Source organism: Prunus dulcis, chromosome 5 (genome assembly GCF_902201215.1).
Source record: "Prunus dulcis chromosome 5, ALMONDv2, whole genome shotgun sequence".
Lineage (NCBI taxonomy): Eukaryota > Viridiplantae > Streptophyta > Magnoliopsida > Rosales > Rosaceae > Prunus > Prunus dulcis.
The window spans coordinates 12,196,602-12,213,342 of NC_047654.1; the positions used below are offsets into that span (position 1 = coordinate 12,196,602).

General features: G+C 41.6%; 1 protein-coding gene across 2 annotated transcripts; it reads left to right on the plus strand.

Annotated features, from left to right (window-relative positions):
• The first annotated feature begins 7,999 nt into the window (after positions 1-7,999).
• Positions 8,000-16,726, plus strand: LOC117627616 (mucin-19-like). 2 transcript variants are annotated; one of them, XM_034359772.1, is made up of 11 exons: positions 8,000-11,810; positions 11,979-12,200; positions 12,281-12,595; positions 12,746-12,967; positions 13,048-13,362; positions 13,513-13,734; positions 13,833-14,471; positions 15,069-15,314; positions 15,423-15,853; positions 16,303-16,365; positions 16,474-16,726. In XM_034359772.1, exons 1-11 carry the CDS (start codon positions 8,042-8,044, stop codon positions 16,504-16,506), a joined length of 6,477 nt encoding a protein of 2,158 aa, XP_034215663.1. In that variant the 5' UTR covers positions 8,000-8,041; the 3' UTR covers positions 16,507-16,726. The 2 variants fall into 2 exon arrangements, with proteins under 2 accessions (XP_034215663.1, XP_034215662.1); XM_034359771.1 differs by lacking the exon at positions 16,474-16,726 and having other exon boundaries at positions 16,303-16,463.
• The last annotated feature ends 15 nt before the right edge of the window (positions 16,727-16,741 follow it).

Genomic DNA, 16,741 nt, shown 5'->3' on the forward strand with positions numbered 1-16,741 from the left:
GCTTTTGCCCTTGGACACGTGTCATGCTGACAGTCCGCTCCTACAGTCCCACATCGGAAATTCCAAAATAAGCACACCTCCCAAGGTCTATATAAGGAGACCCCTATTCCCAAAGAAGGGAGGACAGAAAAACCAACGGTACGCTACCGCTTGATCTGTAGTCTAATCTTTACTAAATCCGTACTTACTTAAGCATCGGAGAGCCTTCGGCCGGTATCGCACCGGTACCCCAAGGTCTTACCGAACGTTCCCTTTTTGCAGGAACTTGATCTTCTGAAGACTAACTCCCTTCCGAAGACACAATATCACTAAGTTGGGCGAACCACGTGTCAAACCACTTTTTCGCATCAACAGCAATCATTGTCCATTACCCTTAATTTGTCTCTTTCAGAAGGTTGTAATTAAGTTCTGGTTACCTGTAAAACTAAAGACGCTTTTTATAGATGAGGTCCTTTAGTTTTAGAGACTCTCTTTTTCTGTTTATTAATAGTATAGCCGCGCGGCTATACTCCTAGTCTGGGATCATTTTTAATTTTTTAAAAATTAGTATAGCCGAGTGGCTATACTGTCGACACTTGTCGCCAAGTTGCTAGTCGGGCGCTACATGCTAGGCAGGCCTCTTTTTTTTTTAATCTTTTTTTCTACAAATTGACAGGACCCGATCTAAATTTCGCTTTGGAATTTGAGCCGAATCCTGTACGTGTCCGACACCTAGCGAATGTCGGGCACAAATGACCTTTTTACCCTTCCTGTTACAACTACGTTTAAAACTTCCCTTCGACTCCTGCCGAAAATTCGGCGGAGTCTCCCCTATAATTTGTCCAAACCTAAAATCTTCCACCTGTTAAACAAACAAATAATTTCCACATCAACTGCCAGAATAAATCAAATAAACGATTCTCAACTCTGGTTCTCAGTTCCAACCAGATATCAGAGCAATTTCTACAAATTTACAAAACTTTAAGTAATTTACAACGAAATCCTACGTTTGGTGGATGGTGCAGAAGCTAGAAGTGGCCCGTGGTGGATTCCTTCACACTTCTACGGCCTGGGGGCGAAAAACAAGTTTGAAGGTGTGAGTGAACAAAAATAATGTTCTTGAAACAATTTATAATCATAATAATCCCCCATGGTAAAAATAAATTGATAGGTAAAGCTAAAGATCGACTGTATTCAAAAACAAGGCATTCATCTAAACATATACAAATATCTATATATATATATATTCGTATAACTGAACAAATATATGACTATATAAAATATGTACGAATATCGAGAAAACTGGTATATAAAATGGCTGAAAACAATAATTTTATAAAAGTACTGAAATTCCTTTAAAACTACCACCTAGGTGTACCCCTGTAAATCCGTCAACTCCCCTGGCAGGTCTCGGCGACATACAGTCTATCCGAGCCGCAAACTGGCAGGATTCAGGGGACTATAGTCAGCCTGATCCGCCGGCAGGTCTCGATGACACAAAGTCGACTCGAGCCGCTCTGGCAGGATCCAGGGGACCGTAGTCAACCTGATGAGCAATCCTGGCAGGTCTCGGGAATAGGAAGTCAGCCGAGCCGCAAATCCTGGTAGGTCTCGGGACACCAAGTCTACCGAGCCGCAAATTCTGGCACTCACGGTCCGAGCGTCCCCGAAACTCGTGAGGCAATGTCAAGTGCACTGATAGAACTGTAAACAGACTGGATGTCCGTAGACATCGGTCCATCTAAGGGTAATCACCAAAAACGGCTACATGGTGGTTTTAAAATAAATTACTTTAGGAAAGTCTGATAAATAACTGTAATCTAAAATTATGCTGCTATCTTATCTGATACAAGCCTCAATTTCTGTTTCTATAACTTTTTAGCATGTGCAAGTAAGCAGCATAAAATTATAGAAATATTACTGCATTAATCATGCTCGGAAACATTTAATGAAACTTATTCAAGATCAAATAAGAAATTTAATTAATTATAAAAACCGTTTAGAAAAGAAAAGTCCACTCACTGCTGGTCCGAGCCAGCTGGACCTTTTGAAGGTCCCTCCTGTGGGTCGGTTGGGCATCTGGTGCCTTACTCGAACGATTTGGATAAGAAACGAAGGAAAATAAGAGGCTTGAAAAATCGGATGAAAACCGGCGGTTTCCACCTCATTCCGGCGAGCTCCGGTCGGTGCAGGGGCTGAGACAGGTCGGGAAAGGACGGCGGGGCTGAGGTGGTTCCGTTGGTACCTGTGCCGGAGATCGGGACAGCGTGTGGTGGCCGCTGCGGCAACGGGAAGGGGAGGGCGCTGCTGGTCGCGCGGGAGAGAGAGAGAGAGAGAGAGGAGAAAAGGGATAAAAATCTGACTTTTTTCAAATTATCATTTTGCCCTTCACGGTATTTTGACCGTATTTTTTTCGTTACAACTCTGATTCGAGTCTACTCCATGTCTATGGACTCGTTTCATCGTGCTCTACGCAACGGCGTAAGCAGAATTGCGAAATTCCTTCTCGATCAAAAAGTCAACTTTTTTCCCATTAAATAATGCGAGGGCAAAATCGTCTTTCTTCTAGAATAAATTAATACTAATTTTTAGATATTTTGTTTTGGGTTATTACACAAATAGTATAGCCGTCCGGCTATACTCCTTTTAAATATAATATACTTATAGCGTGCGCGGCTATACTGTTGGCACGTCTCGCTGAATCGCTAGTTGGGCGCTTTTTTTTTAAAACAAATAGTATAGCCTCCCGGCTATACTCTGGATTTTTTAATTATAAAAAAGGTATATCCGGGAGGATTTACTGGGTCCTTTTTTAATTTTATTTTTTTAAATAGTATATGCTTTATCGATAGTTTATCGCATTAGCCATTACTATTAGGCCATTATCCGAGTCTCTATTGTCCCCTTTTGAGTTTTTAATTTTCCAAAGTTATTACCTGTATAAAGAATTTAGCATTTTCACGTTTAATACTCGTATTGTATACATACATACGTATTCTTCATGTTTAATAAACTTGGTTTTTTACAAAATTTTCAATAACGCACAAAAAAATTCACGTATTATACACATAATTTTCGCATAATATTGAATAAAAATGATATATATTTAAAAAAAATTAAATCTATAAAGTATATATAAATCTATAAAGTATATATATATATATCGAAATTATCAAATTATATCTATAAAGTATAAACTAATATAAAGAGAAGAGTCCTTTTTTTAATTATAAATTTTTATAAATAAATAGTGTAGCCGATCGGCTATACGCCTTGTAAATATAATATACTTAAAGAGTATAGCTGCGCGGCGAGACTACGGTTTTTTTTATTATAAACAAATAGTATCACCACGCGGCTATACGGTTTTGACATGTGGCGCCGAATTGCTAGTAGGGCGCTAGGCGCTAGGCAGTCCTTTTTTTTTTATTTTAAACTCTCAACTTCACCCAATCTTTTCACAACTTCATCATCATCTGCTTCAGTATTCAGACAAGCTTCATCCCTATCACTTTTTAGTTCTTCAGCCCCATTTACATTGGCATTTCCTGCTCCAGCTCCAAGAACAGATTCGACATCTAATTCTGGCCTGTTCAATTCTCCATTTGGTGAGCATTTAGATGTATATGAATGATGGTTGTACTTTTTGGAAAAAAGAAAAAAATGGACCACTGTTTCTGGAGGTCAAGGAATACCTCATTGTATTTTGTTCCATTGTAGCTTTGTTATATTCTTATAAGTTATGATTCCAGGGATTCATATTTTTCATACATACCGGAATGCCTCATTGTTAGCAATCAACAACGAATATGCAGGAATTCCTCGTTGTGTTTTGTTTCGTTGTAGCCGTATTATATTCTTATTATAAGTTATGATGCAGGAGTTCAATCAACAACATGTGGAAACACTGCCTGTCGGATATCAACTTCTGAGGGCCAATATGGGGGAAGTAGAGTGTGGCGCCTTACACTCGAAACGTTTTTTAACAACCAAAAAAGTTTGTGACAGCGTTTTGACTGAAAAGTTTAGAAGAGCTTATGAGTTATAGAAGCACTTTCTGGAGAAGCACTTGCCATGTGCTTCTAAAAGCACTTTTGTTAGAAGCATGTATAAGCAAAGTAATGAAAGGGACTATTATTCCCACACTCAAGGCCAGGGCAAACCTGCGACCTAGAGCTGGTTGAACTAATGCAAGGGACTATTATTCCCCTGCCCCAGTATGGAATTGCACAGGACATTTTCTAGATTACCCATCAACATGGGACTGCTAACGGGTGTCTAACTCGGTTGGGTCTCAACGCATAGCTCGCACCTTACCAATTGAACCAACCTTTCTGTTTTCTTTTCTTCTTCTTCTTTCTCCCATCACTCTTTTTTCCTCTTTTTTTTTTCCTCCTTTTCTTTTCTCTCCTCTTCGTCTTCCTGTTTCTCCCGTCACTCTTCTCTTTTCTCTTTTCCTTTGTCTTCCTTTTTCCTTTTTTTCTCTTTTCTTTTCTCTTCCTTTTTATTTCTTTTTTTCTCATCTCTTCTTTTTCCTCTCTCTCTCTCTCTCTCTCTTTTCTTTTCTCTCCTTTTTCTTCCTCTCTTTCCTTTTTCTTCTGGTAATACGTGGATTCAATTGATGTCAGCCGCTTGCTCCTTGTTTCTATTGAAATCCTTGTTTGTTTGTTTTATTTTGGTCAATTTTCTCTTTGTTTGTTTCTCTATCTACTTCTCGTTTTTCTTTCTCTCTCTTTGTAGAAGGCCCTTTGACGTTACCTTTGTCGATAAAATGAGTTTGCTTGTGGTTATTGGCGGTATTGACAGTTCCATTGGTTTTTTCAACTCCAACAAACTTGTTAGAGTTTTTGGCTTTCCACTGCCGCGTCATTATTTTCGGCCCATGAAGTAGTTTTTTCATTATTAGAGCATCTTCAACCGATGTGTCAAACGTGCCACATAGATATTCAACTAGGGATGGCAACGGGTCGGGTAAGGGCCGGGTATGACAATACCATCCCCATCCCCGCTCTCCATCCTCGCCCCCATCCCCGAACCCATCCCCGTTTATTAGGTTTCGGGGAATCCCCGTCCCCGTCCCCGTGGGGGGACTATCCCCCATACCTGCCCCGAATCCCCGATTTTTTTGCATAAAAAATATTTATCATACATTTTAACATTAAATTTCATATTAACTTATCATTCAACACATCCAAATTAACTATAAAGTTCAACTCAACTATTTAAAATCACATCAATATGAAATTCCATAGAAAATTAGGAAGAATTAGGAGAGGGAAGTTAACTTAGGGTTAAACATAAATATTATAATTATATATTTATTTATTTAAATATAAACATATATATTTTCGGGCCGGGTTCGGGGATGGGGACGCCAATACCATCCCCTCCCCATACCCGTCGGAGATTTTTCAAGTTCGGGGATCCCAGTACCCGATACCCATTTAGACCCGAAATCTCCCCCCGTTAGGGTCGGGGACCCGACGGGGACCCGCCCCTACGGGAATTTTTGCCATCCCTATATTCAACAATTAGAAATAACATCTCACATCACTCCAACTGATATGTCAAAGCTGATGTGGAATGAAAACTGGAGGTTGAGATGTTATTTTTGACATCCCAAAAGCAAGATGTCAAATGAATATTTTATTTTTCTTTTCTTTTCTTTTCTTTTTAATTAAAAATGAATCAACACTAAAATGTAATAAAATAATAATTTAATTTGACATATCTAGTGGAGTGTAAAGTTGTGTAAGATGTCAAATTACCACATCAGCCATCAAATTTAAATTTGATATTTAATATTTAACATCTCCCTTGTAGATGCTCTTAGTCTTCCTTAATTTGGTTTATTGTGTAATGGGCCTTGATATTGGCTTAGTCCATGCCCACGGGATAATAAATTTTGGTGGTGTTCCATTGAAAAATTCAAACTAATTCGATTGTACATTTATGATCGGCAGTTAACTTAATATATGGTGTCGTTCCATTGTTAAAATTGAAAGGAGTTCGGTTGCATCTGATCGAATTTTTCACAAAATGGGAGGGGGAACCCTAAATCAAATTTAACAGTTTTTATTTGAAAACTAACGAAAGGGAGAACCTTGGTCACGAAATGGAAGTTTAGGGGGGCAAACTGAGACTATTTAGAAACCACATAGGGTGTTTCAACAAATAAAGTTATTCCTAATTTATTTTATATATTTTTAAACATTTTAAATAATTTCAGGTATTTTTTATATATTTTATTTTTAATAGTTAAATTTACCAAAATACCCATGTCACGATGATTTAACGATTTTTATCTGAAAACACACGTAATAGGGTAACCTTGGTCACATAATGAAATTTCATGAAGAATTTGAGTCATTTAAAACATTATAGGGCAAACTGAAACTATTTGAAACAGCATGGGCATTTCAACAAATAAGCATAATTATAAAAGGATTCTAAATGTTTGGGCGTGTGTCCCATTTTACCCAATTTCCTTTTTCTTTTCTTTTTTCCTTTTTTTGCCAGTGTAAATAGCTTTTGGCTTCTCCAATACTGACATGACATTGGCGCGCGAGACTTGGAATGTTGCAAGCCAAGCCATCTTTTCATTACGCGACTTCATCACTTTCCTCTCTCCCTTTATCTTTCCATTTCATCACTTTCGACGCTCAGTTCCTTCTTCGAAACCTTACTTCCACGTTCGGTCTTCTCCATCGCTTTAGCTCACTTTCAGGTACTTCGAAAACCCTTGCCTTCACTTTTAGTCTGCTTATCAGGTTTACGATTGCGTTTAATTTCTGCTGTATTGTATTGATGCTCTGGTTTTCTGATTTCTGCAATGGCTTGCCTTAATTTGGCTTGTGTTTTAGCGATTTCTCGCATTATTAGATTCTCGTTGCCTTGTTATTTTGTGATGAATTTATGTTCTATTTCTGTTTCAGCTTGGGATCGACAAGTCTAGCCCTGATCTTGAATGCAGAATCGTAAGAGAAGATGTTTGGTTCTACTAACGGTGAGCTTCTTTTCTCTATCTTTTATTTGATCCTTGAGTTTGATTTTTTGATGAAGACCTTGAGTTTGATTTTGTTTCCTCATACTAACTGTGTTTTTCAATTCATTCCATATTTGAATAATTGTTTTCTATGTTATTTTTCTTAAGGGAGAATTTCATTTAGATCCCAAGAAGTTTGGCATAATTACAGCCAGACTCCACAGGTTTCATTTATTACAGTCACACCCCCTAAATCTAACAAGACCAACTTAAGCTAGAACTGTCTTATTACTGAGGTTGAATAAAATATTAATTAAAATTTTTTAATTTTCAATTTTAAAAATAAAAAAACTTACGAATTCAATCCTCCCTCTTTCTCTCGCTGGGCAGCCCGCTCCCCCCATCCCCATCTCCTCCCATCTCCACCCACCACGCCCCACCCGACAACCCCCACCCAACCACCGCCATTCTCTCTCTCCTCGCCCAGCCCCACCTCCGCGACCCACTATCTCCCTCTCTTCTCTCTCTGCCCCTTCTCTTTCTCTCTCTCTCTCTCTCTCTCTCTCTCTCTCTCTCTCTCTCTCGCACACACACAAGCAAAAAAATTAATCAAGAGACATAAATTTTGGCAAAATGCCTTTCTAAGGTTTTGGACTGTTAAGAAGTCAAAGGTACTTTTTAAAATGGTTTTTTTGGTTAAAGGTACTCTGTATTGTTGAAATCATTTTTGTTTTTCATTGGGGGAGGAGTTTCTGTTCTTGAAGCTCTGCTCCTTCTTCAGCTTCCGACCACCTTCTTCCCCAGCGCATCCACACTCCGTCCCTCTGTCTATATCTTTCTCTATGTGGCAACCAGGGGCATATAAAGGACTTGTTGTGGACTTCTTTCCTTGCCAAATGAATTTGGATGATCTTTCTTTTTTATTTAAGTAAATAGGTTATTGTTTAGGTTCTGGTAGTTTAATGCATGCACACATGTATTGGATTAGATTGAATAACATGTAATGGTAGTTTTATTCATTTCCATTTATCTCTCTGTGCCCAATTACTTTGTTATTTGGATAACTTCTTGTCACTGATGATTCTCACTCTCTCAACAGGTTCGTCTGGTTTTGGTCAGAAGCCTGTTTTTGGAGCATTTGGGTCCAATCCTACGCAACCAAGTCTTTTTGGAAGCACAACTCAGCCATCACAGCCAGCATTTGAGAGCAGTTTAGTTGGTTCCTCCACATCATTTGGTATATCAAGTCAGCCAGCATTTGGTGCTACAGCCACCCCAGCCTTTGGTGCTACGACCACCCCAGCCTCTGGGGGTACAAGCAGTACAGCCTTTGGTTCCACAACAAGTCCTACGTTTGGAAGCACAGGATCTGCATTTGGGGTGTCAAGTTCCTCCTTGTTTGGATCTACGGGAGCATTTGGAGCTTCAAGCACCCCAGCTTTTGGTTCATCTGGATCCACCGTTAGTACTTCAAGCAATTCGGGTTTTGGTGCGTCAAGTGCTCCAGGTTTTGGAAGCACAACTCAGCCATCACAGCTAGAATTTCGGAGCAGTATATTTGGTTCCTCCACAGCATTTGGTGGATCAAGTCAGCCAGCATTTGGTGCTACCACCACCCCATTCTTTGATGGTACAAGTAGTCCAGCCTTTACCACCCCAGCGTTTGGTGCTACAAGCACCTCCCCAGCCTTTGGGGATACAAGCAGTCAGGCCTTTTGTTCCACAGCAAGTCCTACGTTTGGAAGCACAGGATCTGCATTTGATTCCAATCCTACTCAACCAAGTCCTTTTGGAAGCACAACTCAGCCATCACAGCCAGCATTTGAGAGCAGTATAGTTGGTTCCTCCACACCATTTGGTGGATCAAGTCAGCCAGCATTTGGTGCTACCACCACAGCAGCCTTTGGTGCTACCACCACTCCTGCGTTTGGTGCTACAAGCAGCACCCCAGAGTTTGGTGCTACAAGCATCCCCCCACCCTTTGGGACTACAAGCAGTCCAGCCTTTGGTTCCACAACAAGTCCTACGTTTGGAAGCACAGGATCTGCATTTGGGGTGTCAAGTTCCTCCTTGTTTGGATCTACGGGAGCATTTGGAGCTTCAAGCACCCCAGCTTTTGGTTCATCTGGATCCACCGTTGGTACTTCAAGCAATTTGGGTTTTGGTGCGTCAAGTGCTCCAGGTTTTGGAAGCACAACTCAGCCATCCCAGCTAGAATTTTGGAGCAGTATATTTGGTTCCTCCACAGCATTTGGTGGATCAAGTCAGCCAGCATTTGGTGCTACCACCACCCCATCCTTTGATGTTACAAGTAGTCCAGCCTTTACCACCCCAGCGTTTGGTGCTACAAGCACCTCCCCAGCCTTTGGGGCTACAAGCAGTCAGGCCTTTTGTTCCACAACAAGTCCTACGTTTGGAAGCGCCGGATCTGCATTTGGGTCCAATCCTATTCAACCAAGTCCTCTTGGAAGCACAACTCAGCCATCACAGCCAGCATTTGTGAGCAGTATAGTTGGTTCCTCCACACCATTTGGTGGATCAAGTCAGCCAGCATTTGGTGCTACCACAACCCCAGCCTTTGGTGCTACCACCACTCCAGCATTTGGTGCTACAAGCAGCACCCCAGCCTTTGGTGCTACAAGCAGTCCAGCCTTTGGGGCTACAAGCAGTCCAGCCTTTGGTTCCACAACAAGTCCTACGTTTGGAAGCACAGGATCTGCATTTGGGTCCAATCCTACTCAACCAAGTCCTTTTGGAAGCACAACTCAGCCATCACAGCCAGCATTTGAGAGCTGTATAGTTGGTTCCTCCACACCATTTGGTGGATCAAGTCAGCCAGCATTTGGTGCTACCACCACCCCAACCTTTGGTGGTACAAGTAGTCCAGGGCTTGGTGCTACGACCACCCCAGCGTTTGGTGCTACAAGCATCCCCCCAGCCTTTGGGGCTACAAGCAGTCCAGCCTTTGGTTCCACAACAAGTCCTACGTTTGGAAGCACAGGATCTGCATTTGGGGTGTCAAGTTCCTCCTTTTTTGGATGTAGAGCATTTGGAGCTTCAAGCAACCCAGCTTTTGGTTCATCTGGATCCACCATTGGTACTTCAAGCAATTCATGTTTTGGTGTGTCAAGTGCTCCAGGTTTTGGAATCACAACTCAGCCATCACAGCTAGAATTTCGGAGCAGTATATTTGGTTCCTCCACACCATTTGGTGGATCAAGTCAGCCAGCATTTGGTGCTACCACCACCCCATCCTTTGGTACAAGTAGTCCAGCCTTTGATGCTACGACCACCCCAGCGTTTGGTGCTACAAGCACCTCCCCAGCCTTTGGGGCTACAAGCAGTCAGGCGTTTTGTTCCACAACAAGTCCTACGTTTGGAAGCACAGGATCTGCATTTGGGTCCAATCCTACTCAACCAAGTCCTTTTGGAAGCACAACTCAGCCATCACGGCCAGCATTTGAGAGCAGTATAGTTGGTTCCTCCACACCATTTGGTGGATCAAGTCAGCCAGCATTTGGTGCTACCACCAGCCCAGCCTTTGGTGCTACCACCACTCCAGCGTTTGGTGCTACAAGCAGCCCCCCAGCCATTGGGGCTACAAGCAATCCAGCCTTTGGGGCTACAAGCAGTCCAGCCTTTGGTTCCACAACAAGTCCTACGTTTGGAAGCACAGGATCTGCATTTGGGTCCAATCCTACTCAACCAAGTCCTTTTGGAAGCACAACTCAGCCATCACGGCCAGCATTTGAGAGCAGTATAGTTGGTTCCTCCACACCATTTGGTGGATCAAGTCAGCCAGCATTTGGTGCTACCACCAGCCCAGCCTTTGGTGCTACCACCACTCCAGCGTTTGGTGCTACAAGCAGCACCCCAGCGTTTGGTGCTATAAGCAGCACCCCAGCCATTGGGGCTACAAGCAATCCAGCCTTTGGGGCTACAAGCAGTCCAGCCTTTGGTTCCACAACAAGTCCTACGTTTGGAAGCACAGGATCTGCATTTGGGTCCAATCCTACTCAACCAAGTCCTTTTGGAAGCACAACTCAGCCATCACAGCTAGAATTTCGGAGCAGTATATTTGGTTCCTCCACACCATTTGGTGGATCAAGTCAGCCAGCATTTGGTGCTACCACCACCCCATCCTTTGGTACAAGTAGTCCAGCCTTTGATGCTACGACCACCCCAGCGTTTGGTGCTACAAGCACCTCCCTAGCCTTTGGGGCTACAAGCAGTCCAGCCTTTGGTTCCACAACAAGCCCTGCGTTTGGAAGCACAGGATCTGCATTTGGGTCCAATCCTACTCAACCAAGTCCATTTGGAAGCACAACTCAGCCATCACGGCCAGCATTTGAGAGCAGTATAGTTGGTTCCTCCGCACCATTTGGTGGATCAAGTCAGCCAGCATTTGGTGCTACCATCACCCCAACCTTTGGTTGTACAAGTAGTCCAGCCTTTGGTGCTACGACCACCCAAGCGTTTGGTGCTACAAGCACCTCGGCTTTTGGTGCTACTAGCACCCACCCTGCCTTTGGGGCTACAAGCAGTCCAGCCTTTGGTTCCACAAGAAGTCCTGCATTGGGAAGCACAGGATCTGCATTCGGGGTGTCAAATTCCTCCTTGTTTGGATCTACGGGAGCATTTGGGGATTCAAGCACCCCAGCTTTTGGTTCATCTGGATCCACCGTCGGTACTTCAAGCAATCCAGGTTTTGGTGCGTCAAGTGCTCCTGGTTTTGGTTCAACTATTACTCCATCTTTCAGCTTTACGTCAGCTTCTGCTTTTGGCCAATCAAATTCTACATTTGGTAGTGCCTCATCTCCATTTGGAGCACAGAGTTCTCCATTCGGTTAGTAAGTTTAGATGTATATGAGTGGTGGTGCATTCTGAAAGAAAAACTGGACTAATGTTTTTGCTGGTCAAGGAATATCTCATTGTCTTTCATTACAGTCAAGGAATGCCTCATTTTGCTTTGTGTCATTGTATCTGTATTATATTCTTATAATTTGTGATGCAGGAGCTCAGCCAACACCATTGGGGAACAATACCTTTGGGCAGTCAGCTTTTTGGGGCCAACGACGTAGGGGTAGTAGAGTGGCTGCATATACAGAAACTCCTGAACCAGATGGTGGTAGTGGGGCTACTGCTGCAAAATTGGATTCAGTATCAGCAATGCCAGTATATAAAGACAAAAGTCACGAAGAACTTCGCTGGGAGGATTATCAATTGGGGGATAAAGGTAGTTATTAGAAACGTTGCCGCAGTTGTCAGAAATTATGACATTTATTAGGTTCTAAACATTATAAGTTTAACTTCCAGGTGGTCCAGCTCCTGCAGGTGGGAGTGGCTTTGGCATGTCTACGGCACAACCAAACTCTTTGAATACTGCGTCATTATTTCCTCAAGCATCCACAAGCCCTTTTAATGCCGCAACTGCACCTAATTTGTTTACTGCAAAAATTCCATCCTTCTCTTCTACTGGCTTTGGAACATCATCTACACCATTCAGTTCATCATCTTTTGGTTCATCCAGTACTCCATCTTTCTGCTTTTCATCAGCTCCTGCTTTTGGCCAATTAAATTCTACATTTGGTAGTGCCTCGTCTTCTTTTGGAGCACAGAGTTCTCCATTCGGTGAGTAGTTTTAGATGTATATGATTGGTTGTACAGGACTATTGTTTTTGCCGGTCCAGGAATATCTCATTGTCCTTCATTACAGTCAAGGAATGCCTCATTTTGCTTTGTCGTTGTATCCGTATTATATTCTTATAATTTGTGATGCAGGAACTCAGCCAACACCATTGGGGAACAATACCTTTGGGCAGTCAGCTTTTGGGGGCCAACAACGTAGGGGTAGTAGAGTGGCTGCATGTACAGAAACTCCTGAACCAGATGGTGGTAGTGGGGCTACTGCTGCAAAATTGGATTCAGTATCAGCAATGCCAGTATATAAAGACAAAAGTCACGAAGAACTTCGCTGGGAGGATTATCAATTGGGGGATAAAGGTAGTTATTAGAAAAGTTGCCGCAGTTGTCAGAAATTATGACATTTATTAGGTTCTAAACATTATAAGTTTAACTTCCAGGTGGTCCAGCTCCTGCTGGTGGGAGTGGCTTTGGCATGTCTACGGCACAGCCAAACTCTTTGAATACTGCGTCATTATTTCCTCAAGCATCCACAAGCCCTTTTAATGCCGCAACTGCACCTAATTTGTTTACTGCAAAAATTCCATCCTTCTCTTCTACTGGCTTTGGAACATCGTCTACACCATTCAGTTCATCATCTTTTGGTTCATCTAGTACTCCATCTTTCTGCTTTTCATCAGCTCCTGCTTTTGGCCAATCAAATTCTACATTTGGTAGTGCCTCGTCTTCTTTTGGAGCACAGAGTTCTCCATTCGGTGAGTAGTTTTAGATGTATATGAGTGGTTGTACAGGACTATTGTTTTTGCCGGTCCAGGAATATCTCATTGTCCTTCATTACAGTCAAGGAATGCCTCATTTTGCTTTGTCGTTGTATCCGTATTATATTCTTATAATTTGTGATGCAGGAACTCGGCCAACACCATTGGGGAACAATACCTTTGGGCAGTCAGCTTTTGGGGGCCAACAACGTAGGGGTAGTAGAGTGGCTGCATATACAGAAACTCCTGAACCAGATGGTGGTAGTGGGGCTACTGCTGCAAAATTGGATTCAGTATCAGCAATGCCAGTATATAAAGACAAAAGTCACGAAGAACTTCGCTGGGAGGATTATCAATTGGGGGATAAAGGTAGTTATTAGAAAATTTGCCGCAGTTGTCAGAAATTATGACATTTATTAGGTTCTAAACATTATAAGTTTAACTTCCAAGTGGTCCATCTCCTGCAGGTGGGAGTGGCTTTGGCATGTCTATGTCACAACCAAACCCTTTGAATACTGCACCGTCATTTCCTCGAGCATCTACAAGCCCTTTTAATACCGCAACTTCATCTAGTTTGTTTGCAACAAAAACTCCACCCGTCTCTTCTACAGGCTTTGGAACATCGTCTACACTATTCAGTTCATCATCTTTTGGGTTTTCTATTTCATCCAGTATTCTTACCCCATCATCATCTCATTCAGGTTTTGGGCAAACCTCATCTCCATCTCTCTTTAGTTCATCAATGCCGTGCACATTTTCATTTTCTGCTTTAGCTCAAACATCAAATTCCACATTTAGTACGGGACTATTCAATTCCACTGCTCCAGTTGCACCGACAGGTAGTACTTTTGGACTAAGTACCACTTCGGTTGGATCTGGGCATGGATTTTATATTTCAAGTGCCCCAGCTTCTGGTTCCTCTAGCTCCACTTTTGGTACTTCAAGCAATCCTACTTCTGCGGCTTCAAATACCCCTGGATTTGGTTCTTCATGTACTCCATCTTTCAGCTTTTCATTCCTTCCTTCTTTTGGGCAGTCATCTTCTACATTTGCTAGCAGCCAATTTGGTCCTTCATGTCCTTCTGGATCGCAGAGTCCTCCATTTGGTGAGTATTTAGATATATATATATATATATACTTTCGCTAATGCGGACGTCCGTACATTCCTAATGTCCGGACTTGTTGCTTTTGTTGCATGATTAGATGAATTCATTCATCATTCATTCAAAGAAAGGCTTTGTGTATTTATCTTCTTTTCAATATTATATTTTGTCATTAAAAAAAGGCCTTGAAGCAACATAAATAACCTCCAAGTTCCCTAATGAAGGAAAAGCCCAATTTGGTGGTGATGTTAGACTTTTCTGGTATTGGCTAAGCATGGTTTCTATTCTATTAGTACCAAGAAAAGCGAGAAAATTTTCTGAGTTGATTTATTAGGCCAAAAACTGCAAAAAAAACAAGCGGTCTGCACATTACTAAAATAAGGATGTCCGCATTAGAGAATTACTCTATGTGTGTGTGTGTGTGTGTGTGTGTGTGTGTGTGTGTACATATATGAGTGGTTGTACAACTTGGAAAAAGAAGAAAAAAACTGGATCGCTGTTCTGGAGGTCAAGGAATACCTCCTTGTATTTTGTTCCATTGTAGCTTTGTTATTTTCTTATAAGTTGTGATGCAAGGGCTTCATATTTCCTTACATATAGGAATACCTCATTGTGGGCATGCGCTCAATCAACAAGGAATATATAGGAATACCTCGTTGTTTATTGTTTCATTGTGGACATCAGCTTGTGGGGGCCAATTTGGGGGAAGTAGAGTGGCTCCTTACACTGAAACAGCTGGACCAGATGGTAGTTCATCAAGTGGGGTATACCAGTCAATATGCGGGATGCAGATTTATGGAGACAAAAGTCATGAGGAACTGAGATGGCAGGATTATCAATTTGGGGGTATATTTTAGTTAAAATATTTCATCAGATACTCAAAACTTTTGCTTGTGAGCAATGATGAGCTTTACTAAGTTCTGTATATAATGAATGTATAATCTTAAATTTCAGGTGGACGGGCTCTTGGTAGTGGGAGCTGCTTTGCCTTGTCTACCACCCAGTCAAACCTTTTGAATCCTGATCCAGCATTTATTCATACGTCTTCGAGTCTTTTGAATACCTCAACTCTACCTAATATGTTTGCTCCACAAATTCCAGTCTTTACTCGTACAGCCTTTGGAGCCTCATTTACACCATTGATTTCACCCAATCTGTTTTCATCTCTGTCTCTTTTTATTTCATCAGCCATGCCTACATCTACAGTTGCATTTCCTGCTCCAGCTCCAACAACTTCCACATTTAATTCTTGCACAATCAATTCTACATCTTCTATTGCACAAACAGGTGGTACTGCTGGACTAACTACCACTCCCTTTGGTGGGCTGTTTACAATTCCCTCTGGTAATACACATATATCCTATAAAGAGAGGTTTCCATTAGAGGTTAGTTTTCCAACAACTGCTGCATCAATCTTCTTTTTTTAATTGTTGAAGGTTTTTATTTTACTCCCTTAAGATCTTTGACCTTTTTTGTTACTAGACTAACACATGAGCATCAAGTCATTGAGGTCTTAAATTTTGAGTATTAAATGCCATCCCCATTGCTGGCTTGGCCTAAGCTTTGCTTAGTTAGGGTTTTGATCCAGTTATTTTCAGTCTTGCGCATTAAAGGTACGGTTGTCACCAAACATTGATCTAAATTGCATCTGTGCAGCTTTTTGTACACAGGGATTTGAGACACTTCATTATGTTGGCATCTAACTTAGTTTAGTGTGTTAATTTGTACCAAGTGATATTTTAGTGTGTTGCGTTATATTGAGAATCACTTGTATCTATGTGGTTGCAATTTCACTTTGGTTGCCATTGTCTTTAAACCTCCCATGGCATCCCAGGAAAAAAGGAGGTTGCGGATTATGAATGCAAGAAGGCGTAATCACAAGAAAAATGATCAAAATGTGAGAATGATGCCTTCTGGTGAGAATAATTTTTCTTCTACGAGCTAGTGTGAACTTTGTGTTCACACCTTTTTGCTTCTTTTTTTTTTTTTTTTTTTTTTTTTGCAGGGCCCTTCTTCTTCTTTCCCTTCCCGGCCATAGGCGGTGCACATGCAAAACTAGCAGATGCTATCCACTTCCTACAAGAAGCATTGCTTTAGGTGTTTAGTTCAATCGAATAGGATTTTTGATGTAACTGGTTAAGCTGTAGTTGGCATTTTCAGGACAAATTTCTGTGCAGGATGGTCATTGACTTGTCAAATTTATAAATTTTTTGTTTTTGGTCAAGTTATGGAAACAAAAGAAAGTAGAGTTCTGGTAACCAAGGATCAATACA